Source organism: Azolla caroliniana, unplaced genomic scaffold (genome assembly GCF_043228905.1).
Source record: "Azolla caroliniana isolate FFs.n. ecotype wild unplaced genomic scaffold, voAzoCaro1.0.p SCAF_11, whole genome shotgun sequence".
NCBI lineage: Eukaryota > Viridiplantae > Streptophyta > Polypodiopsida > Salviniales > Salviniaceae > Azolla > Azolla caroliniana.
In genome coordinates, this window is record NW_028230446.1 from 19,725,245 (window position 1) to 19,751,788 (window position 26,544).

General features: G+C 38.8%; 1 protein-coding gene across 2 annotated transcripts; it reads left to right on the plus strand.

The window, feature by feature from the left end:
- The first annotated feature begins 7,082 nt into the window (after window positions 1-7,082).
- TAF2 (TBP-associated factor 2) lies at window positions 7,083-23,904 on the plus strand. Of its 2 annotated transcripts, none has more exons than XM_087326784.1 (26): window positions 7,083-7,363; window positions 11,851-12,274; window positions 12,352-12,497; window positions 12,576-12,642; window positions 14,146-14,345; window positions 14,440-14,593; window positions 14,703-14,787; window positions 15,367-15,458; window positions 16,486-16,602; window positions 16,696-16,749; window positions 16,834-16,902; window positions 17,081-17,178; window positions 18,005-18,346; window positions 18,524-18,611; window positions 18,686-18,811; window positions 18,883-18,939; window positions 19,740-19,819; window positions 19,891-19,933; window positions 20,012-20,098; window positions 20,197-20,286; window positions 20,660-20,718; window positions 22,011-22,101; window positions 22,183-22,351; window positions 22,462-22,639; window positions 22,856-23,027; window positions 23,334-23,904. In XM_087326784.1, the coding sequence occupies exons 1-26, from the start codon at window positions 7,218-7,220 to the stop codon at window positions 23,829-23,831; spliced, it is 3,732 nt and encodes a 1,243-aa protein (XP_087182910.1). In that variant the 5' UTR covers window positions 7,083-7,217; the 3' UTR covers window positions 23,832-23,904. The 2 variants fall into 2 exon arrangements, with proteins under 2 accessions (XP_087182910.1, XP_087182911.1); XM_087326785.1 differs by having other exon boundaries at window positions 7,084-7,363; window positions 23,337-23,904.
- The last annotated feature ends 2,640 nt before the right edge of the window (window positions 23,905-26,544 follow it).

The window sequence follows — 26,544 nt, forward strand, 5'->3', positions numbered from 1 at the left end:
TCCTCGGTGATGAGCATCAACTCTTCTTCACTTGCCGCGATTGTCATCGTTCCCTTCCGGTCCGGGGTCCGCTTTGAATCGGTACTGTCGGTTTCCTTGTCTTTTCGGAAATGCTGACAGTTCTTTTGGAAGTGTCCCGGCTTGCCACAATAGAAGCAAGTGGGCCTTCCCCTTGACTTTGACCGTGTCCCCGACTTCTCCCGGTTCTGGGGACTACGGTTTCTATGTCTTCCGCGTTCTGATTCGGTAAGGAGCGCTTTGGAGTCGGAGCTTGTATCTTTATCTTTCCGACGCGCCTCCTCATCTAGCAAGCTCGACTTTACTCTTGCTAGGGATAACCGTTTTCCTTCCGGCCCGGCGTTGCCCAAAGTGACAACCAACGTCTCCCAGCTATCCGGGAGGGAACCGAGCAGGAGTAGCACTAGTACCTCATCGGCGAGAGGTACTTCCAATGAAGTTGCCTGGTGTATCAGCCCCTGGAAGGCATTCATGTGCTCCGCCATGCTGGAGCCATCTTGGTACCGGAGTCTTACTAGCTTCCGGAATACCGAAACCTGATTAACAGCATTTTTGTTTTGAAACATAATGCCAATCTTCTCCCAGAGCTCATGAGCCTTGCTCTCTTCATTGAAGTTGTTGTATAGGCTCATGTCGATGAAGCACTGTATGTACGCCGTTGTCTTCATGTGCATCACCTCCCATATTGTGGCGTCAATCTTGTCTGGTCTCTTGTCCCTGAACTGAACCGGTAACCAAAGATCTTTAACCACGAGCATGTCCCTTATCTTCGACTTCCACACTGAATAGTTGGAGCCGGTGAGCTTGAACATGCCGCCAAACGATTCGTCCATTTTCTGTGTCGTTTTGCTCTGATACCACTTGACGGGAACAGGATGCTCCGTATACGCAACGCTCGGCCACAACCGAGCTTAGAATCATACACAGAAAACGGGAAATAAAACACGACACGAAGAAGAGAAGAGTACACAGGATGTTTACATGGAAAACCCAAAGAGGGAAAAACCACGGCAGCCCACAGGCTGCAAACTATCACTATTTAGAATGTACAACAGTGAGTTCACGGAGGCAACGACCTCGTGCTCACGATCTTCGCCATAGGCGACGGTTACAACAGAGGCAACGACCTCTTTCTCTCTCTCTCTCTCTCTGTACACAGTTACGCACTGTCTCTCTCCTTGCACCAACAAGAATGACAACAACAACTAAAAGTTTGCCCTAAGTCATATTTATACTAATATGACTTTTCGGCTATTTACAAATATAGCCATGATGGACTCTCAGAAACATATTTACGAATATGTCTCTTCATCCGGTGAGCACTTCTCACCGGGTCTGCACCATCCGGCTCTCCGTAGTCGGGTACTCCTCATCCGGTCTTCACCGGGTCTGCACCATCCGGCTCTCCGTAGCTGGGTACTCCTCATCCGGTTCTCACCGGGTTTGCACCATCCGGCTCTCTGTAGCCGGGTACTCCTCATCCGGTTCTCACCAGGTCTGCACCATCCGGCTCTCCGTAGCCGGGTACTCCTTATCCGGTTCTCACCGGGTCTGCACCATCCGGCTCTCCGTAGCCAGGTACTCGTCATCCGGTTTCGGCCTCGGCCGAGTTTGTTCATCTCCCTTCCCATCCTGAGGAACCTGTCTCCCAACAGATGATGACCCTATTCCACTTATGGATGGAGTACTCGCTGCCCTCTGAGATCAACAAACGGTTTCATATTGTGGATCCACTATGGGTACAACTAGAAAGCCAAAGTGATAAGGTAGAAGACATACTCACTCGGGTCCCTAAATGGGAATATGTCTTCATTCCAATATTGCACTCAGGGCATTGGATGCTTTGGATGAAGATGCAACAGACTCCTACAGGTCTCGATGCCGATCAATTTGTAAGTATTTATGAGAATTGAATTTGAGCATTTGTTTTTGTAAGGGCTTAGGTTGATGGCATCTTGTGGTGTAGGGTAAGGAGCAATGGTTTGGATTTGAAGACGTGGAGCTCCTTCGGAAAATCATAGCAAAATGGTCACGAAGGACTCTGGGCTTAGGGTTATTTTAATCACTAGCATGTTGTACTTTGTAACATCAAACATATGATCTCAATGTACTATCTCATGCAGATTGCCAACTTTTTTGTAATATCAAATCAAGATTTGAATCTCATTTTGGTTGTATATGACTCAATGTGGACTCTATCTGAATCTCATTTTGTAATATCAAATCAATATTTGAATCTCATTTTGGTTGTATATGACTCAATTTGATGAACATTCTGGTTGTGGCACTTATTATTTGAATCTAATTCTGGTTGGGAGTCTTATTAATTAGTCGCACTCATTTCATTCACCCGCTTTCTCGATCGTTCACTAATAGCCCTAAACATTCTCGAACTAAATCATTGAAGAAGAGCTTAAATAATCCGCTCCATTCATGTGAATTATTTGAATTCATCCACTTCATTCATTCGCATAATCTCTCACATTCACTTCATTCACCTCAATCACTGGCATTCTCGATCATATTGTATTTGCTATGGAAAGCACAATGCATCATGGTGTCTTCGCCATGTCAGAAGATGAATTGGAGGATACGTCATGGTCGTCCAATGCATCGTTTGTATCTTAGGACGAATTGGAGATTCCTTTTGAGTCATCAGATTCTGATCGTGAGGATGAGGTGGTCGATCCCTTCATGTATTGTTCCCCCAGGTATTCTGCATTTTCAAGAGGTACGTATAATTTGATGGTTAAAGATTTATTGGGACAAGTTAAGGTAACATTGGAAACATTATGTGATGTCACGAGGGGTGCACCTCTTTCATTTCATGGATGGAGGCACATGAAGAGTTGTCTCATACTCGGGAATGAGGGTGCAATTTACCTTAAAGCATCACCTAATCTTCAAGTATTATACGTCACGAAATGGAGGGAAGTAGTATTAACATCACATGTTGACACATCCCATCACACATTTTCAAAGACTTTTAAAGAGTTAAAGCTAGTTTACGCGATTGATGTACGTGATTATGGCATCGCACCAGAGTACGTAAAAGCACTCATTAGAAGTTGTGGTTGCCAAATGGTATCGAAGGTTGACCCGATAGAAGGTTTGGGATCAAGCATGGCCAAATATAACAAGACCCTACCCATAGAAGTGATCAAGGTAGAAACCCACCAATTAGATGATGCGCTCACAAATTTGCAAACCAAGTACCACACACGTTTTAGGAAAGGAGTCAAGAAGGGTATGCGTGTGACTAGGTATAGTTGCCATCGTGCTAGGACATCTCGGCTTGCATCTAATTCCACTCGACGACGTAGGTGCACACCCCGATGTGTACGTTAGAATGAATGACAGTGTTGTGAATGAGACACTTACCATTTCAATATATGGACCTCATAGTGGTCATGTACCATGTAGTAGGTCGGATGTGTACCATTTGCTAGTACACCCCAATGTCATAAGTTGTTGCAAAGATGACCTATTTGATGTTGGGTGTGCAAGGCATGTAGCACGAATGAGCATGCGTAAGGAAGCATATCATAAATCCAAGGCTAGTCCATTAGAGCTTGTTAGCTATCGGTTCTTTATGATACCAAAGGAGGTCCATAACATGGAAAATAGGTTAAAAATCGGGAGTGCCATGACTAAGGTTGATTGGGCTTTGATGATGCAAGATGCCTATGCACTCCGAGATCTTGGGAAAGTGGCTCATGTTCAACCCTACATGCCTCGTGAACCAGGATCTCCCGCCAGACAACCATTTATCTTGATACTTCAAGATCAATGGATGTTGGAAATGTGTGAGCGGTTGACCCTAAACAACTCTTGGGCAATTGACTCGACATTTAAAACAAACCAATTCGGGCTACCATTATATGCAGTTGTTGCCCCCAACGCCATGGGATTTGGGATCCCGTTATGGTACATGCTTTGTAGTTCTGATAAGGGGTCAAACCATGAGCAGGTCGCATTAAAAACTTGTTTGAGAGTCATATTCTCAAGGATGCCCATGGTGAGGCCAAATGCAATAGTGATTAATAAATGTTGGACATCATATAATGCCATAACTAATGTGGTTACAACAAACCGTCAATCTTGGATTGTTGTAAATGGGCAACGGTCGCAAACACATTGTTGACTTTTGTTGTGTCAGTTTCACACCAAAAAGTCATGGGTGGACAACTTGTTGCCAAAAGTAAGTGCAACTGAGAGAAGCCATCTTTATCAACGAATGTGTCAACTAATGCAATGCATTACTGAATCCGCATTCAATGGGATGTGTGAGGAGTTAAAGGTAGAATATGCAGACAAGCCCGATGTTTGGCAATATATAGAAGGAGGATGGTGTGGTTTGACATGTGTGTGGAGGAAACTCTAGCCCAAGTTTGGTAGAATGTTCAACTATGGACACGTTGACACTACCAATATTGTGGAAAGACATTGGCAGTTTATCAAGTATACTGCCTCGAGAGGAAGAATAAACCGATCAATTACCGACCTTCTGCATGTCTTAATCAGGGATAGTGAAATTGACACTTGCTTAGGAGGAATGGTAATAGAGTGGTACAAGCAATGACAAGAAATATGTGAGAGTGGTTGGTTTGCACCCCGTGCGAATTGTACGGATCAAAGGTCCCGACTTAAAGAAGCGGAGATAATATTGGAAAGGTATGTCGACGATACTTCCACAATGGAAATTGTCGACGAGGCCCGATATTGGTTTAGAATCTTGAGCATGACAACTCCTACTCTATGGTATAATGTCTCACTCCAATGCTCATATTGTGATTGCCAAGACATTGCGAGTAAATGTAAGCATTTACTCGGTATCCGAAGGATTATTGAGAGGCATATGCCACATTTATGTGACTCGTTGCCTTTTATAGATCACGCTGTCATGAAGAATTTCGGCCAGAGGCGGAAACCGGGAAATATTGGCTATATCGGCAGGGTGCACCATGTGCACTCACCCTCGTATAATTGTGTGAATAATAGGAGTTAAGTCGGGACGAAGAATCCCATGTAAATCGGGATTTATCCCACATTGTAACGCATCCCTCTCCTTGTTCTATAAAAGGAAGGGATGGTCCCTTGTAGAAGGGTTGCCCATTTTGTATTAGAGGGTATACCGTTAGTTTAGGGCTAGTCTCTTCTTCTTCTTTCTCTCTTCTTCTTCTTCTCCTTCTCGAGTACTCGGGCGACACCTATGGCGGGAAAGCTGTTAGGTCGACTCCACTTCTCCTGAGCATACCCGGCTCGCGACCGGGGTTGTATCTCTCCCTGTTGTAGGTTTACTTCTGCCCGACCTCCTGCGCAAGACCCTGCTCGGCACAACAAGCCTGTGAGCTCCCAGATCGGCGGCTTGGCAGCAGACCGCTGTTGTAACCTACCTTGGTCCAGCTCGAAGTCGGGGATGTATTCCTTCCCTTGTAATATATACATTTGCGTTTGTCTGTGCATATTCGTGTCTCTGTTGGTGTTGGGTGCTTTCCCTTCCCTGCGTTTCCTGTACATAAGGGCGTGAGTTGGGTCGGCGGTGGGTGTGTGTGTGTGTGTGTGTGCGCGTATGAGTCGGTGTCAAGCGCATGCTCCCTCCCTTTCTCTCTCTCTCGTTCAGTTGCTTCCGGAACGCGTCCGGAATCGTCTTCTCGGCTTCCCTCCTTCCCTTGTCCGAGACCCCCGTGGTTCCGCCCTTCTACACACAAGGCGTAACAACGCGACAACGCGACCCAAATGGGAATGGACCATAATACAAAAATAGAAGTGGAGGCAGAGGTAGAATGAGTCGAGGAGACAAACCCCACAACATCCGAGATTGAATCATTCAAGTCCAAAATACAAATGGTCATGAAAGCACTTCAATGTCTCGAGCACGGGTTAGGAACCTTCGACCGTGCAACTATTGTCGAAGGTATACAAACATTGGAAGATGTGGTTGAGAAGGTGTATCACGTTGGTGCACCAAAATCAACCAATGAAGAAGATGGCAAATCAATAAGTCGCAACCATCAAATCGGTGCCAAAAGAAGTGCAACAATAGACATCTCACAAGAACTTATTGGCAGCTTCCCAAACACTTCCAAATCTTACTCTGGAAAACTACAAAGAGGTGCAAGTCGGGCTAGGAGGCAATTACCAATATGTGACCATGAGAAGGTTCGGTGTTTGCGTTGCGATGGCTTGACCTTGACTTCAAGGGACTCGAATGTTACATGTAAAAATTGTGGTTGCATCTTGCAATCATCCTGACATGAGCCATAATGTTAATATGTAATGTGTATATTCATATTTCATTTTAGGGTTGTCAACATTTGACGTTTTAATATTTTATGTAAGACTTGTTATTTGAATCTTTATAGGTTTTTTTGATAAATTTTATGATCATTTTCATGGCAAATATTTGTTGTACACTTACCATTTTTTGGAGTTTTTGATGTTTGTTTTTAAGTCGGGCTCCTGATGACAGAGGTTGTTAAACAACGGGGCTCCTTTTGACAGAGTCGGGCTCCTTCTTACTGATGTTGTCAGACAACGGGGCTCCTTCTGACAGAGTCAGGCTCTTGCGTACAGAGGTTGTCTGACAACGGGGTTCCTTTTGACAAAGTCGGGCTCCTGGTGACAGACGTTGTCAGCTTTTTATCCATCTTGGACAGTGGAGATCGAATGTGCCATCAGCGGTGCGACCTGCACCGTCCCTCTCCACCGCGATTCCCTCACTTGCCCTCTTAAATATTCGGTAGTAGTTAGTCACATACGTTCATGTGATCATACATACATACATACATACATACATACATACATACGTCCCTTTGATGTGTGTGGAAATTATGCCTTCCTTTCATCAGCTGCAAATTTGCCCCAAAATCTAAAAAGGGTTTTGAAAAGAAGCCTGTCACTTCAAATGATACAACAGAAAAAGAATTTTCCCTGTATCATCAGCTGCTGAGGGTGCGCATACTACTCTCTGCATGATTGGATTCTTCATCGTCTTCTGCGACAAATTCCGAACAGGAGCAAAATAAGAGAGCATATCACCCATAGCAGCAGCAGCAGCAGAAGCTGCAGCCGAAGAAGCAAACCGGCGGAGCCAAGAGAATGCTAATGTACGGATGGATGGAAGCATTCCACACTTTTAATTTCCTTCCTTCTATTCTCTCGTTAACCAGTGGAGCGCGTACCTCTCTTGGTCTCCTATGGTGAAGATCCGAAAGCAGAAGGCAGGAGATCAGATCAGAGATCGGGTGTTCCCCGTTTCTGCCCGTGATCGTCATCCCTGTGCTGTAGTACGCCATGTGAAGCTTTGCCTTCGAGTCGATGTCTCAAGTCATCGCCTCCATGGGTCAGTCAGATGTTCGTTCATGTGTTCCTTACATTCTAATTACTTTGGAATGATTTCTGTTTGTGGTTGACTTTGTTGAGCTGTTATGGTCCGCTTCAGAAGAAAGATCACAATTTTGACGTGATTTGTTTTTTCATGTGTTCTGATAAGTCTGTAAGATAAAAACAACCTTCACAGAACTGTCAAAATTAGATGTGAACATCAAACCCACGAGTCTCCTTAACAATATCTTAGTTCTCACTGATTCCCACAGTAAAATCAGTGAAATTGTTCCTTAGTCACTATCATATTAGCTTCCCAACATCTCAACATACCAACACAATGATATTCACCAGCTTATGTGCCATGTAGTGAAAGTACTTATCTTTATGATAAGGTGATGATGTTGTATTCTCATATGAAATTAGGGGTTGATAGTGGTGTATTGCTTTCTTTTAGTTCCAACGAAAACCTACATTTCTTTTGATTGGTTATATCTAGATCATGTTGACCATGAAATTTATCTTTCGCCATCAATTGTAGTACCTACATTTGCACATGCACTCCAAGAGCTACATATCTGAATGCCGCTGCATTTGGATACACTCTTCAGCGAAGCGTGTTTATCTAACTCTCTCTCTACATGAGTGGTCAAAGCTGTAACCAGGCCATCATACTCTGGAGGAAGAGTGCTGATACATCTCTGTGTTAGATAAGGCCAGATTTCACCAAGCCAACAACTGTCACTTGGTCCTGAAGATGTTGTATGCTTGTGATAAACACCCTAGCCTTTTTGCTTTCAACCATCCTCTTAGAGGCGCTGATTCTCTGCTCTCATTTGCTCTGCTTCTCATATTGGGCTTGGAGAAATGTCCAGGAATTTGCCATCTTTGACGTTTGCTGGATTAACATTAACGTACTGAATCAATTGTCCCCATGGTAATTGGGCAGAATGTGTCTGAGTTAAGCCTCTTCCATGCTCATGCCCATTGTGCTTTCTGGATCAATTGTTCCTACAAGCTCGACGTTTATTCCAGGTATGGTATATAGGAACCCATGGTTTGAGATTCATGGTTAGAATCCCACTGCCAGAACCATTTGCTCCACTAAGTGAGTAGTCACAAAATTTCGTTTAATCACTATTTCTGCTACTGTTGCACCCTATCACATTCGTCACACCTCTTGCGAAGTAACTGGTGCAGAACCTCCATTGCTCTAACGATATGTTAAATGAAAAACAAGAGGATGTGCTGAAATATTTGACACAGTACACAATAGAGACACAATGAAGTGTGATTACAATAGAGAATGTGCTACAATTGGAGCTCTAGCTCATGCGCTTCTATGTGAGCCGATACAATTACACCTCAATGAGTAAAGTGAGAGCGAACCTAGAGTGCACATTGTTAGACCCATTGGCTAACCTCATATTCAACACAGCCCCTTTCCATTGACCGGAAATGTGAGGGTAGTTGGTACTTGTTGACACCTAGCAATTTTAATCCACAATATATTCTCATTATTAGATTGTATAATTTTTGCGTGAATATGCTAAACACATGGATTGAAATGAATAGCCATGGTATGGTCCTAATATTTTTCAAGTTGAATTTTAGAAATAAAAAGTTGTAACTCGCACCAATGTTTGAACCATATGCTTGTAAGCATCAGTTTGTCAGTGATGAAAATAACTTCCAATAGTCGTGTTTCACTTGATGCTTTAATGCTATTCAAAGGAATGATTTGAACCGTATATATTTTTTATGTTACCTTGTTTGCCCTCTATGTGGAGTAATGAGGAAGCTCACGAGAAACCTATAATAATAAAAAAGGCAACATGGCTTGTTGGTAATTGGGAAAGGGTTATTTAGCATCTTAGAGTCTCATTTAATCTTCTTGCGAAGAGACTTTGCATGTATAATAGGATTAAGGTTGGTGCATGCCATATTCTGTTGATACAATGGGTGATGCATCTGAAAAGTTGGAGATATGAGGATTCTACATGTATTATATCAAAGAAGAATGCATATATATGGAGAACTAATATATTGCCGGTATCCCTTCACATTAATTAGAGATTGAGATAGGAAGATATGCGCGCAAATCTGTGAAATAATGAATCTGTCAATTGTGCTATCAAAGGAAGGAATGGTATGAACACTATGTTTGCCAAAGAGATGCCATTGCCTCGTCAAATGATTGTTTGGCCACTATACAAGGTAATGGAATGCAAAGATCAACATTGGTTGGGATTGTTCTTGCTAGAATGTGAGGTATAGAGAGAAGTTGTTGAAGGGCCACAAAATCAACCACGACTTAGTCAACAACGTGTGAGAAGTTTTTTATGAAGAGGTGTTCGATGCCGAAGAGGCTAGCAGCAGCTTAACAATAAGCTAAAATAAAAAGTATATTTCTTTGTGAGGCTCAAAGCCTTCAAATGCAAAAAATGAGTGGGTTTAGTAAGCCATGCATTTATGAACGGAGATAAAATACTCGTAAGTAACATAATGAATTAATGTAGTGGAAGAGTGGAGAGAAAAGAACAATGCATTAAATGCTGTAATGAAGTGATGGTAGGTTAAGGAGGAACTCTGTGCTAATGCAAGAGCATGTTGGCTATTACTGAGAACTTGAATAGGAGTAGATTGTGGACTTCTAAGATGGTCAAGGATTTTTCTTAACCATAAGAGTTCATGACATGTGTCCAAATAGAATGCCTTCAAATGGCTGTTATACCTGAGATTTGTGTGTCACATTGGACCACATAATTCCATATCCACTAACTCTAAAATGGATGTGGCATGATGAGTAGCTTGAGAGGGAAAAGGTTCATGGTAGTGCTTCCCATGTATACAAGCACACATGAGATATTGGAGACATTGAAATGAGGAAGTTTGTGCACCATTTGGGATGAGTAAAGCTTCTGAAAAGAGTCATAGTTGAGGTGCCCAAAGCGTGCATGCCACACCTGAGGATCTTCTTGAGGTACCAAGGCGTAACTTCCATGAAGAAGTTGTAGTAGATGAGACTTGTAGGATGGTAATGGGCTAGTGGAGCTTTTAAGATGATTCAAGCCATCTTCCTTTTTGCCACTAGCAGCAATTTATAGGTTGTTGACGTTGGAGTTGTCAAAATAGACACCATAACCTTGTTTAGTAATATGAGAAATTGAGAGCAGGTTAGCTGAATGATGAGGTACATGTAATGCATTTTGAATAATAGTTGATGTTGACTAGAAGTGAACTCAACAATTCATTATCATGCATGAAGTTTCAAGATTCGATCCATCTCTAATAGGAATTTGTGAGTTGTGTGGCGGTATATCACACAAGATTGGCTGTCATAAGTCATAACTTGTGCAACCATTATCCACTATCCAATCATGAAGAGAGGATGTGTTGTGGTTAGATCTAGGTGTGAGCTTGGGGTTGGTTGAAGCTGGCTTTGTGGCACTATCCCTTCTCTTTTTCTGACAATCGGGTTGGATGTGGCCGTTATAGCCTCAATAGTGACAAGTAAGCTCTTTGTGGGCTGGATTGTCAGTTGGTCTCAATGAAGATTTATTGTTATTAGGAGAATCATTCCATTTGCCTTTGTCTTTAACATGAGTAATGGACGAAAAAGGAAACAAATGGTTGGCTACTCCAAGGAAATTGAGTTGAATAGAAGAAAGAAATATGAGGGAGATTATGGAGACCTTACAGCTCTAATACCATGTGAGAAAACTATTATGAACAGTTGTAAGTTGCCAAAGAGGCTAGCAGCAACTTAGCAATAAGCTAAAACCAGAACTATATTTCTTTGTGAGGCTCAAAGCCTTCAAATACAAAAAATGAAAGTGAGTTTTGTAACTCATGCATTTAGAAAGGAGATAAGATATTCCTAGGTACATAATGAGTTAATGTAGTGGAAGAGTGAAGAGGAAAGAGCAATGCATTAAATGCTGTAATGAAGTAGTGGTAGGTTCTAAAAAGTCAACTGTAATAAATGCTGGAATATAGTAAATCTAGAGAGAGAATATGCATAGTGAGATTGCAGAAGGAAGAGATCTGCTCTGGGGCTGTGACCTTCCAACACTTCTATAGCTCCACACTCATGAAAATTCAATCCAGGGCTACACAAGTGGGGTCTTGACCAGGATACTAGAAATTGGCTACAATAGATCCATCAATGACAGTTTGTCATGCACATAGGCCTGGTCCTTTGTACCATCGCAACGTCACCCTTGACATTGACACGTAAAGTCAATTATCTCCCACCACCAGAGGTGATTTACTTAGTCTGGAAACCTCTCCAGCTTGGGTCAGCCCATGTTGAAGATATTTTGAAGGCAGAAGTTTCAGTCTAAGTTCAGAATTGTAAGTGCATAGCTACCTCAGTACATTATATTTAGCTATATATAATTTGGTTTGTTGTTCTCAAACATAATATCTTTTCTTTTCTTTCCGCGAATGGTTATCTGTTCTCTGTCTATTGAATTTCCTTTGACAGTTTATACTGGCATGCAGTTATGCAGAACTGAAAGTTGTTGCACCAACAAAAGGAGTCATTGGTCTTCATGCTCAAGACCTTAACATTGTGAGAGTCTTGTATGATGGCATCCCAACTGATTACGAGGTCCTTCAGGGTTTTGAATCAAACAAGTTTGAAACAACAAGCTGTACTCGTGCTGCACAAAAACTCCCAGCTTCTGCCGTGGAAGCTGCAGAATCAGCATATTCAGAGTATTTGGGGGCTTTGGAAAGAGAATCACACCCTGATTTTCTTGTCTTTGTTCCAGAGGTTTCCATTGCATCTGATGAGAATCATGATGTTGCACATCCTCTGCTAGAAGCCGGGTCAAACGATGAGACCGTATCACATGCAGAAAAGGTTGGACCTGAACATGCAGTAGAGAGCCAAAAGGAGGAAGTAACATCTCACCCAGAAGAAGTAAGTTATATGAAATCTCCTGCAATAGATTTTTATTCTAGTGCCCATCTATTTGTACTCATCTTGTGTGTTGACAGAAAATGAATGTTGTTCGCGTGGAGTATTGGTTGGCGAAGCCAGCTTCTGGAGTTCATTTTTTTGGCAATATGCTCCATACAAGCGATCAGTTGCGAAGAGCACGCTGTTGGTTTCCTTGTGTCGACTTGGATTTTCAAAGATGCAGGTGAAGCTTGAACATCATAGTCCAGTTAGCTGAAAAACAAACAATTCTGATACATAATTTGCTTATTCAATTGTACAGTTACGAAATGGAATTTACTGTGGAATCTCAGTATTTTGCAGTTAGTTGTGGAAAGCTGCAATACCAGGTAATTTTTTTCTCTTAAGCTATATTGCTGTTCAACCTAGAGATTTCCTGAAGGCGAGGCACATATCAGTGCCATAAAGGATAGCCAGTATCTAGCAGGATATTTTTACCAGCTCACTTATTGTTTGCATCTCAATCTGAAGCTTATTTCATGATCATAGACATTTCATGAAGGCAATGCATAAGCCAGCTCGATTCATGGTAGCTGGCATTCAGAAGAATATTACAACCAGCTCTCTTATTGTTTGCTGCTCAATCTGAAGCTCATTTCATGATCATAGAGATTTCATGAAAGCAATTCAGAAGTTAGTGTGATAAATGATAGCTGATATCTAAGATGATATTACATCTAGTTCTCTTATTGTTGCAAATGTTCGAGCATCAATGGTATATTGTATGATAGAATATAATAAATATTAGTTCTAAATACTATAGAATTCTGAAAGTAAGTGTCAACAGCAGCTTCAGACAGCAGATAGTTTAAACCCAATAAGGCAGAACTCAAAGTTCACAGTGATTATCCACGGGAACATTAGCACACAATCAGAAAATAAAGAACGACATAAAAATGCGCAGAATCTGGAATTATATTTCTGGGCTTGATCACAACAATGCTGTTGCATTGTCAAAGTTTCTGGGTAATATCCTTAATTTTGACATACAGAAGTTGGGTACAATTCCTGATACTACATGGATTCTAGTTTTACTATAAAGTTTTACAACAATTTCTGAACCTGTCCACAAGGGTGGTTTCCTATGCCTAACACCTTGTCATTGTGAGTTAGCAAGTCAGAGTGGACGGACCCATGCTAGCCAAAATGCCATGCAGGAGTTGGTGTTCCATTTATGGCTACACAAGATGTTGCAAACTTCTGTGAACTAAAGTGACCCACAGCCATCGGGCAGATCCTCTTCCGTGACATTTTTAAATAATTGCTTGACTTTTGAAGTTGTGTTCAGTGCATTTATGATTACCATAAAATACACAATCAGGTGCACCTCCTTTCGATCCATGTCCGCTGGTGTTCTTTAAGCAACTGCAATTCACCCAGAAATTTTTAGAGTAGTGTCATGTGTCCTCCTTATGCTAATGGAAATTAGACTCTTTAGCTGAGTTGTATATGTATAGTTATGTTGCTCTTACATTTTTTTCTTTGTTTGCTATATTTTGTAGACTTCCTTTTCAGTCCTAATAGGAAAATTTCTCTTCATTTATAAATTTATATCTGATATCTACTTATATTTTCAAGTTAGGAGCTTCTATTTCTGCATTCAGAAAAACATACCTTTAGATTCTTATAAATTTAGGATAATATATATATATATATATATATTGATAATGACAAGATTATATGATCATATATATAGTGCGCATGTGGGTTAAAGTTGATTCAACAGTATAACTCAAAACTTGGGCTAATTCATAAGTTCTAAGATAAAGTTTTATGAGCTGAATGGTGGCACTGAAGAATTTGGTTAATTGGTTGATTTGTTTAAAATCCAGGTTATCAGCAAGGAGGATGACAATCTGAGAACATTTGTTTACATTCTCGATACCCCAGTTGCGGCACAGTTTATTGCACTGGTGGTTGCTCCATTGGAGTTGCAGCCTGATCGTCAAAATGCATCTATTTCACATTTTTGTTTTCACGGCAAAGCTTTTCATCTACAATGTACTGTCAGTTTCTTTAACTTAGTATTCAGGTATTGAACTCACAATCTCAGTGCAAAAAATTGACAGGTTCTTTTTTATGGGTTATTGTGTCATATTTAATGACACAATTGTTGCTGATTGCAGCTTTTATGAAGATTATTTAGGTGCTTCCTTTCCATTTGGGTCGTATAGTCATGTATTTTTGGATTCTGAATTTATTACAACCTCACTGACAGCAGGAGCAGCTATGACTATTATTAGCTCTCATCTTTTGGTAGATGATCGTATCATTGATCAGGTAGTGTTATCTCATTCTTTTCTTCATTCTCTTTTCATCATAGATGTTCATGCAAACTGATTATACTTATAATGATCCATGTGCTAATAATTGATTGGGCACATGACAGACAATGAACACGAGGATCAAGCTTGTACATGCTTTAGCACAACAATGGTTTGGGGTTTACATCTCCCCAGAGTCACCTGATGATGGTAACATCTGAACATTATATTTTAAGAGGTTGTTTGTATGTATTGCTATATGTGTACGAAAGCCCCAGCTGTATATTTTGTTCATGTACTTAAATGTGTTTCTCTCTTTATCTGTCCTTGGTCTTTTTCTAACTGATGTTTTTTTTCCAGCTTGTTGCATCACATTCTATTGTTTAAGGTGCACCCAGGTTTTAAGGTGTTAACCTCCTTGTTGAGCAATCTTGCTTCTTTGATGTGAAATTCTAGGGAATCTAAAATCTTATGGAGGCATTTCCTTGTTTCTATAAGATTTCTTTGATGGTGAAAATATAGCTAAATTGCTGGCTCAATAGGTGTTTTTCCGGATTCTAGAAGTTCTACAGGCTGGTTTGCAATCGTTTCTGCCACTTGATTTTCTTACGACACCATCTTTGTGTCTTTGATGTTCAAAAGTGACCTTGTAAATTTGTATCCATAGTGTAATATAGTACAATACTTTCTATGTGAAAGTATAATATAAGATTATGTGCTTGAAAGTATAATATAATAATCGTTATATGAAATGAGAAGGGGAGTAACAAAAAGATGATCTTTATGCAGGATGGCTTGTAGAAGGGTTGTGTGTTTTTCTCACTGACATGTTCATAAAACGACATTTTGGAAACAATGAAAGCTATTTCCGTCGCTTTAAGGTTTTACTATTCTTGGCATTCTTCTGTGTTCTATGAATATTTTTCATTGCACTGTTGTCATCTAAATATTTTCACTTCTAAACATCTATCCTTGGAATGGATGGTTTCAACCTTTGAAGGGCTTGAAGCAAAATGTCGAATCGAAATATCTATATATAAAAAGTTGCTTAAGATTACGCACATGGGCACATACGAGTATTTTGTAATAATCATTTTTGAACAGGCATAATGTGTCTAGATATTATAGCTAAGATTCAAGTTTCACTATTCATTAGTTTTTTGTTCAAACAAAAAAATCAGATGCATAAATCTATAATGAATCATAAAGTAACCAAAGAAAGAGTACATAAAAGATCATACTAAATAACAATCTACTCAAGAGGTGCTGTTGGAGTCACCCAATGAGTAATACTTACACTTTGAAGGAGTGGAAGTAAGGCTATTGAGACAAAGATACAAATAATAAACTTCGTGAAATATTCAAATTTAGATCATTTGTCTGAAGTTTTCAACCAACTGCATCATATTTGTTGGGGCAAAACAAGTCACTAACCTCTCCGCTTAATTTCCACAAAAACAGAAATTGGGTAGAAAATAAAAACGGAAAAAACCAGCTTATCTAGTGGCATTCAGAGATTTTCAAACAGTTTCTGTAGTGGATTAATGGAGATATGGAACATGAAGCAAGAAGGAAGTCATTTGCAGGAGAGATGCCAAGTTTGGAGAAGAAACGACGCCAAAAGATAATTAAAAAATCTTTGTTCTTCACCCTAGATATTCAATGTCAAGTTTGATGAAGGGGGAAAAAAACATTTTACGTGTTTCACAATTCATGGTGACGTTTCTTCCATTGGCAGTGTCTTTGATGAATGTGGAAAACTTAGTCATATAGTTAAGTGATTTCTTCATATGGCGGAATTTATAATTTGTTGTTTTTGCATCAATTGTAGAGAGCTAGTTTTTTCTTTGTCTTTGTAAGTTTTTCTGAGTGATCTTGTATTTAATTAAATTATGTATGACCCCATAGGCTAATGAGGCTGTTTGCAAAGCTGATACTGAAGATGCACCACCTTTAAGCCCTCATATGAATCTATTTGGAACTCAAAAAATTGGTGCCTTGGGCCACATCCACTCATGGAAAGCTGTAAGTGAAAACAATGGGGCTTATACAGTATTCTAGTAAAAGAACTGAATTGAGTACAATTTGGTCACAGATGAGCTTTAATAATTTTCACAGGTAGCTGTTATTCAAATGCTAGAAAAGCAAATGGGACCTGAAGCATTTCGTAAAGTAAATTCCATACCCTTGCATAATAATTCCATATACTAATGATTTTACAAATTTTATTGTAATAGTCATCTCGGTTGTCAATAGATCTTGCAGAGGGTTGTGCTTAGAGCACAAGATCCTGTGCGTAATTCAAGAACACTGAGTACAAAGGAGGTAAGTTGATGACCCATAAAATCACTTATTAAAAGATTATTCCCCATAAAACCACTTATAAGTTGATGTTTAGAAGATTATGACCCCATAACATCACTTCTTAAATGACTACTTTTAGTTTGCTTGCATTTGCTTCCATGGCCTTTCTGGTAACATGATTGGTTGGGGTTGGTTCTAGTTTCGTCATTTCGCAAATAGACTAGGAAATCTGGAGCGACCATTCCTCAAAGAATTCTTTCCCCGATGGGTGGAGTCCCCAGGCTCTCCGCTTTTACGGTAATTTCACTTATGGATTTCATCTTACCTTATTTATATGAGCTTTCTTCATATAATAGCTATTTGTTTCCAAGAGACATTATTTCTTCTTTCCATGTTGCTCTATATGTATTCATTTATCTGTCCAGCTTGCTGTTGTATTTGAGCTTCTGTTTTATAAAATAAGAACCGTAAATAATATCTGCAATTGCCCAAGAAAACTGTAGAAAAATCAATCTGAACTGCTGTTTGACAAACATTAATGAGAGCTTTTAATATATTGTACCAGACCATCTTTGTGGAAGGGAATTTGTCTAGTTTTTTGTAGAAAAACATGTTTCTTGTAGAACATAACAAATAACTTGGGCGAGGCTGTTGAGCTATTGAATATGATTGGGGACAAGGCTTTGGAAGTAACGTTGGTCATAGAGGGCCTGGTTAACAAAGAATAACTGTTTTATCGGAGAGAGCATTGTCTTTAAGAAGAACAAACCAAAATGAGTACTACTAAATACATTGGTGAGAATGCTGCATTTTAATTCCTATAAGTAATGGATGCTGTGTACAAGGCTTATCTATATTGCAGTGAAAGATAGTTTCTGATGAAGGGAATGGTATTGACATTTCAGGACTTTTTCCGTTACAAATTTGTAAAATGTCCTCAAAGATGAGACAACATTTTACAGATGTAATATCTTGTTTGGTCTTAGGCAACTTTTGCATCTTAAAAGACATTAATATATCTCTTTCTTTCTTTCTATACATTCCTATAAAATTCACGCAAGTCTGACTATAAAATTCATCCATGCAACTTGACAAAATAATTTATGTTTTTCTTGCTACGTAGGATGGGTTTTGAGTATAGCAAAAGGAGAAATGTCATTGAACTAGCTGTCCGAAGGGAGTGCACTGCATGTTGTGAGATGATTTTGCAGCCAAAAAGTGACACGATCTTTGAGCAAAGACGATCAACTGATATTGGCTGGCCTGGTATGATGAGCATTCGTATACATGAAACAGATGGTATGTATGATCATCCAATTTTGTCGATGGCTGGTGACACTTATCAGCTTCTTGAGATACAATGCCATTCCAAGCTTGTTGGCAAAAAAATCCAGCGCCCAAAGAAAGGTACTAAGGGGGATGTGGAGGATCTGGATACCTTTCCAGGAACAGATGCTCGTTTAAGGTAGTTTCTGCACATTCTCTTTAAATGATGTACAGTCAAGTCAATTTCATTTCTTTAGGACGTTTTGAAGTAGAGTTAGGATCACATTTAATGCTTGGTTTAATCTGACATATTTTCTTTTCCAAAGTTTTTGCTTTTGAAACTGGATTAATATGTTGTGATGATATTCCTTAGCAGCATTGAGTCTCCTCTTTTATGGCTCCGTGCTGATCCGCAAATGGAGTATCTGGCAGAGATTCATCTGCACCAGCCAGAGCAAATGTGGGTAAGGTTCTCTTGATGACAGATGTCTTGAGTAAATGTGAATGTGTTTTATGCTAAAGCACTATCTAAAAGCAGATAAACCAATTAGAGAAGGATAAGGATGTGGTTGCACAATCTCAAGCTATAGCCGCACTCACATCTATTCCTGAGATGTCATTTGGTGCAGCAAATGCACTTACTAATTGCTTGGTCGATTCTAAGGTGGACATCCTGCTATACTCTACTATATATTTGACTATTTATGTTTCACAATAGCCTTCCCATGCATGCAGGTTTTCTACAGAGTTAGAATAGAAGCGGCACATGCACTTGCAAGTGCTGCCAAAGAGGTTCGTTGAGCATCTTTCACTGGAGGATACTCTGCATTGAGTGATACGCACATGGTTGATGTTCCTGTGCTTCTGTCTGGATGTTGTCGAAACAATTCATAAGATTATAATGCATGTAATGTACCATAGAGAGGAGTCTTTAACTTAGTTAATTCTACATGGCAGTTAGTGGAACACAGTTGCATGTTTATTTATGATGACTATTTTAATTGGGACAAGCTTGATGCTGGTGCTCACATTTAGAACTGATATTTGACATGAAAATGGTCTGAGTATGAATTGGTGTTAACTGAAGCATGTCAATGTTCTTTTTAAATGGGAATATTATACGGAAATCGATTGTATGAAGTAAGATCTTGTTATGTTTAGTCTACACACCAAGTTTTAATAAGACTCTGTGGTTGATGTAATTATGATAATCAATATTTGGTAAGTAAAGAATTCCTATGGAGTTATGTGAAACTTTTTGAATTAATAGAAAAGTACAAGCATATTCTATTGCTCATTATCTCCAGTTCTTAGGAGCTACAAGCTAGAAAATTGATAAAACAGAAATAGTAAAGTGATGGTCTAGCCACATTGCTTAAGTATAGTTTTTTTATTAGTATGATCTGATACAAGTCTGCTAAGTTTAGAACTAAGCAGCAAATCTTTCATCATAAATATTCCAGGTTTCTGATGGTTTTGGTTAGTAACTGCATGTTCCTTTCCTTGTAAATCTATGTAACTTTCTTGCAACTTTCGTGTACTTGAATGACATTGTCTTTTGGCACTAAGTTTGTGGGGTGGTGTCTTGTCAGGTTAATGGAGGAACTCATCTTTCTCGGATATTAGGATTTTACAAAGGTCATAGATATGATCCTGATATGGGCCTACCAAGGTACTGGTACAATCAGTTTATAGCCTTTCCTGACGTGTATTTACTTTGAATGACTTCTTGCTTTTTTGCAGGCCAAATGATTTCCATGATTTTTCAGATTATTTTGTTCTACAGGTAAGAATGAAAAATGGAATCGCATATATGATCTAGTGAAGTCTATCATTGTCAGTCATATTATTGTATTTTTACCAGGCCATACCTGATGCTATTTCGAGTATGAGAGGACCTGATGGTAGGAGCCCTCCTGAGGTTGTTGAGTTTATCCTTCAACTTCTTAAGGTAGACTATTTTATTTGACTCCCGGGCTTATATATTGTATGTGTTTAGGATTTATTTTTTCGTATTAGTAACACACAATTCTCCTGGGTAAACTGTAGCACAATGATAATAGTGGCAATCAGTATTCAGATGTTTTTTGGCTTTCTTCCATCATAAGATCTATTGGAAAGCTAGAGTTTGGACAGCAGGTATTTTTGCTTGCCTAGATTGATTATCGTTGTTGCTTTATTCAATATTTCTTATCTTGAAATTTGACTGAAGTTAATGGTAAGTGGAGTGCAGAATTCTTGATATAGAGTAGAAGCTCGTTTCATTTTTAGATTCACAAGTAAATGGTATCATTTTGAGGTGGTGTGATGGTGGAGAGGATATTACCTTTGTTTTGATTGTTTGATTGTGATTATCCTAATCTGGTGTTTCCTTGTGTATTGGAGAAATGTCTAGAAGACCTTATAAACAGTTAGTATGTTTCTAATTTCATAATTGACCATGATTTTTTACTTTGTTAGCAGTTATTTTCCTATTTTGCTATAAATATGTAATTTATTTCCTTCTCTTCAGAATCTTGATGCATTGTCACGAATGCTGAAGCGCATTGACAGATTCTTGCAATCGGATAGGTACATTTTCATTTAAGCAGATCTTTATTACACTTTCATTTCTTTTTAGTTTTTTTCCCCTCATAAGTAATGTTGCTATCATGGTCCATCTCTAAGAAAATGAAGTTTTGATGTAGCAAACATTTATTACTCTTTTTGTGTATAAGAAAATGAAGTTGGTAAAGTTGTTGAGCAAAGACAAAAGTCATGCACAGCCTAGGAAAAAAAAGCTATATTAGCTTTTAAGAGGCCAAAATGGCCTATGAAATTGGATTAGAGATTAGATCTTAAAATGTTGTCTTGTCTTAAAGAACAAAAAATAAATATATGTACCTCGATTTGTAAAACTGTCTATGGTACCAAATATTCTTGTTAGCTAAGCATTGAACATTGTAAGCTTAGATGGATCAAGAGATCTTAAAATGTTGTCTGATCTTAAAGAGCAACAAATAACTGATTGTATCTTGGGTTCACTCAATTTTATGGCTTTGATGATAGTGTAAACCATCAGGCCAAAGGCTAGAATATGAGACCAAATTTCGACCTATGGGACCAAAACAACATATCATTTGTATGTGACTCCTTCCTAAGTAGGGAGGGTACTGCTCTGTAGTAAAAACTCTTGATGTGGAAATAATGCATGCACATCTGTGCTCAGCCTTCTTGGTGGAAATTTGAGTATGATACTCACATTATCATGCCCGTCTAACAAGTCCTATTTCTCATGAATTACCTTAATACTTTGTATATCTTCATATTTGGCTAATGATTTCATGATGGTATGTCAACACGTAACTTGTGTGAGCGAGTTCGAAGAAGTGGTAAGCCACTTTGAGAGCTAAGGCTCATGGGGGTAGTGAGATGTGATTGGGTACTTTCTGGCATTTTTTCCTTTTATTGGGGCCGAATTGGGGCTAAGTATTTTCAATGTAATATTCTATTTTTGTCGTTAGCATATTGCCATTTCATCCTCAATGCCTCTAATAATCTATCCTCAATGGTCACATACTTGATAGCATCAATTGAGAGCTCCAATAGGTCTTTTGCTTCCCATCTCTTAAACCTTTTCATAATGTCACCCAGCCACATGAGAGGATTTTTCTCATATTAGTTTTTTGTGCCTTGCATCCTATGTTCAGAGCTTGTTTGGGCTGTGTATGATCAGAATTATTCTTGATTTTTGTGATATACTTGTTTGGGCCATGCACCTTTTTCTAATAGCATGATAGGATAGAATGTCTAGGATGTGTGTGTGTGTGAGAGAGAGAGAGAGAGAGAGAGAGAGAGAGAGAGATTTAAGTCTTTGATTTCAGGATAATGCCAAGTTACAACTATTTACTAACAATTAGCTGCATTCAGACACTTACAAAGTTAGCTTTAAGGTTTTCAGCGTTGGTGCCTATGGTTGGTTCCAGAAGGCCATGCCTTTGTTTATTTTTACTTATACATCCTCGTATTATAAATTAGTTAGCATTTTTGTTGTAGGACAAATTGGAGACAATATTGGCTCCATTTAAGGATTCAAGATTGATGCCTGTAAAAGTGAGAGCTGCTGTTTTACAAGCTCTATTGGAACTGAGAGTACATTTAGAAGGGTTGGATGCAGGAATCAATCTAGCATTGGAACTTATTGAGACAGATTTGTCTTTTAGAGGTACAAATAGCATGTGTACTTTTCCACCGTTGATTCTTAAATCTATGCAGTGCAAACCAAACTTTTCGGAATGTTATATCTCATTTCGCATACATATTAAATCTATGCAGTGCAAACCAAACTTTTCGCATACATATTAAATGTAGCAATCTTGATGGGAGATGCAACACAGTCGGTTGAAATGAGTACTCTCTCACAGCTGTTGCTAGTTCTACAGAGTCGAAAAGCTTTCAATAATACAACTATGCGGCATTACATTTTCTGTATATTACAAGTTCTTGGTGGACGGTAAGTTTGTTTTTATTGACCGAAGTGTATCTGAACACATCTCATTCTTGCTCATATTTCCTAGAAGAACATTACTTGCAAGACATTTTACATAGATCGTGTTATTGTTCTGCAAGAATAATTTATGCACACCAATGAATCCATAGACTGTGGTTGAAAATGATACTGGTGGTTTCTCCAGCTGTTGTGCTTTATGTAAAATTTCTTTGCTTTCAGGCCAGGTACATTGTTTCGAGTAGGAAGGCTGGATGCTATTCGTAAAGCTGTGGAAGATGTGCCTCAAGAGGTAGCTCCAATGCAGACAATTGTAATACCAGAAGTTAAAGTCAGCACCAGTACCATAAAAGTACGCCTTCAACAGCCGCCACCAGAAACTCCAGTAGAACCTGTATGTCTTGATCTGGTTCTCAATTCTTCCATTTGTGTAAATTAAATGTCCTAAAGCTTCAGTATGGTAACTTTGTGTTTCATTTATAAGTTCAGATGTTTCATTTTGTTGCTCTTGGGTTTGTTTGTAAGGTTTATAAAATATAGATGAAATCATTTCATTACTTTGTGCAAATGCTGGGTAGCACTATCTTTACTTCTGCAATGATTGGTCATGGAATCAAAGGAACAGTTCTGTTTGCCGTTATTTCATTTGAAGATGAAAGAATTGATCTCAATGCTAAACAACGACTTCACCTATATGCAGAAGGTGGTGCAACTAGACAAATACAATGATCCTGAATATCGAGAGAAAAAGAGGCTGAAAAAAGAGAAGAGAAGAGAGCAGCACCAGCAACTGATGCAGCAGCAGGAGTTGATGCAGCAACAACCACCTGAGATGAAGCAAGAACCAGAGATGCATGAAGAAGAGACAGAAAAACCTTTAGAACCGGACAGAGCTAAAGTGCCTGCTGCAGATTCTTTACAAGCAAAGCCTGCCACAAGTGGCTCTGAGAAAGCAGTTGTTCGGTTAAAAATTAAGCGAATGCCTCAACCACAACATGAGCCAATGCAGGAACCCCAGCTATCACAACCACAACCAGCTCCAGCACCTCACCGAGTAGAATCTGATATGTATGATGAGAGTGATAAGAATGTAGAACATGAGCCAGTAGTTAAAGCTGGTGGTGTTGATTTTTTGCAACCTCGGCCTCCTACAAGTGCTCTTGACAAAGTTGTCCGCTTAAAGATTAAGCGAATGTAAAAGAAAGTCAAATTGATGACAACATTGTACAACTAGTTTTTTGTGTAAATTGAAGCTTGTAAAGATGGCATGTGATCCCAGTTTTTTGTATATACTGATCTATAGGTGAAGCCCATGGCAAGAATATGATGCCTCGATGACCATGTGCAGATGTGCTCACCCTCTTCTTGGTGGAGATTCGTGTATGACACCTCAATGACCATGCTTGTCTAACATTAAAGTCCCACGAATTTAGTTACATGTTGATCATACGAGAAGTATGGGATTGATATTCATCCTCCACCCTATTTTTATTGCAAACCTTGTATATCTTTATACTTCGGTTGTCGTGAGGGCACTCTAAGATCCGAGGCTTATGGAGGTAAAAAGATGTGGTTTGCATCCACTCTGTAAAGCAAACAACGTTGAATAGCATCAATCTTTGCATTGATTCTCAAATGTGTAATCATTATTCCAATGATCTTGAGGTTTAGATTCATAGCATACATTCCACATATTTGTTGATGAGACATTAATGCCAGGATAATTTGAGCTTTGCACCACTTGTATTGGTTCTCCCTTCTATGTAAAAGTGAGATATCGTTTGCTTGGTTGTATTGCCTCTATCACTATAATTTCTGTTTCGTCCACAATTAGCCCATTGATTTGACAAATGTTTCATGAGAATATCACAACACCATTGGCATATAGGAGTATAAAAGTAACATATTTGAGTTTTCATTGATCATCCTTCCTTTTTTGTAGCCTTGTTGAGTATTTGTTCTAGTTGATTGATTCCTGGACTAAATAGTGTGTGAGAGAAAAATACCAATCATAGTTGCACAAGCGAATGAGCTACATTACATTATTAATTAGGCTATGATTAGCATTCCATTAGACATCAAGAAAACAAAATCAAACCAATATGAATCAATGATGCTACTTGCACAAGTAAGTTTCATAATCATGTCTCAATACCTCTTAAATATTTATCTTCAAATGTAGTGTCACAACTGAACTAGTAGTTATGACAACATAAAAATCATGTGTATGATTGATTAACCTTCAAGATGTATGTGCCCAAAATTCTAGCTATGGGAAAGGGAGCTCACATGTGGCATATCTCCATTTTTAAGTTGTACAACAATATTGATGACCAGGGAGATGCCACTTGATTGAAGTACCATTCCAAACCATTTGATTGAACAAGAGCTTGGAACTATGCTCAGGTTTTTTTGTGAAACCCCAATATTTTGAAGAGATAGGATGATATTTGGAAAGGTTGGGGGATATGTCAAATAGTTACTTGCAAATCCACCTTTTTATGGGAATAATCTTAGAGAGATATGGAGAGATTTTTTAGTGCAAACTAGAAAGATCGTTTGTGAAATAGAGCTTCTCTATATGGACAAAAGATATCAAATTGCTAAATCGTTACTTTTGCAACACTTGCAAAAAGATGGGGATGCCTATGTTATGAATTGTGGAGAATTGTGACACCTAAAGCTTGGTAAAATGTATGCATGGCATGGGACCTAAATTAGCACTCATAATAATGACCCATACAAATCCGTTTGAGGCAAATGGCTCACCTTATTAAAGCAACGCATACATCTCAATATTGTTAGTAACATTAGGATTTCCAAGGTTACAATACTATTCTCCTTGGGTGAATGATGCAAATTGAGAAAGTTATCGTTCCAAAATTATTGTCCCGAAAAAATGCAATATAATCATATGATAGGTTTGATTTGGGGGAAATTAGATAATGAAATCATATATTCCAAATAATGCACCACACTTTCCTAGCAAATTAATAGTATAATCATGATAGGTTTGATTTGGGGAAATTTAGATAATGAAATCATATATTTTAAATAATGCACCACACTCTCCTAACAAATTAGAAGGCACACTTGTCTTCTCAAAATTGCTATGCCCATAGGCTTGCCATTTAATCCAATATCGACGAAGAGAGGGATTCAAACCCTCGTGCATAAATTCTTTTCAATGGAGCAAAACAAATTTCTTACCCCTTAGCTACAATGAAACATGTAATTAGACTTACCAATGGGGTGCTCTAGGAATTTACCTTGGAAGCCATTGAATCAAATATAAATTTAATGTTAACAAACAAATTCCCAATTTATTCCTCCCAACACCAAATTTTGTCTTCATGTATGTTTATTTAATTTGACTAAGATATAATTTCAAGCTTATCAATATTAGTAATGTTCAAAATACACCTTTTGTTGGTTGGAAAGCTGAATACCCATTGACTCAAATTTGATCTCTCAAAAGGTTTTATGGAACCCCAAAAATCCGCGCAGGGTGCTTTGGTTTTCCTTACAAAAGAAGAATGGGAAGACATGTTGGTGCAAGTTGTTTTTTATAGAGGCCTCAACTAAATAATAAATATCCATTAGCAAGAATGCCCATTGACTTAAATTTGATATCTCAAAATGTTTTATGGAACCCAAAAAATCTATGTGGGGTGCTTTGGTTTTCCTTACAAAAGAAGAATGAGAAGACATGTTGGTGCAAGTTGTTTTTTTATAGAGGCCTCCATCTTGCTACTATAAAGAATAAATATCCATTAGCTAGATGGACGAACTTTGACATCAACTCAAAGGCGCATCTTTTAATAGCTAGATCGACCTAAGGTCCATTACCGCCGCTATATGCAGATAACTCTTGAGGATGAGCATGTGTTGACCATAATATGCACATTACC

Excerpts from the sequence above, each read along its gene's own strand:
- TAF2 (XM_087326784.1), top strand. The coding sequence starts at position 7,218 with ATGGTGAAGATCCGAAAGCAGAAGGCAGGAGATCAGATCAGAGATCGG. Across the intron at positions 15,459-16,485 it reads GCTATTTCCGTCGCTTTAAG|GCTAATGAGGCTGTTTGCAA; the intron begins GTTTTACTATTC and ends ATGACCCCATAG. Across the intron at positions 22,102-22,182 it reads TTTCAGCGTTGGTGCCTATG|GACAAATTGGAGACAATATT; the intron begins GTTGGTTCCAGA and ends TTTTTGTTGTAG.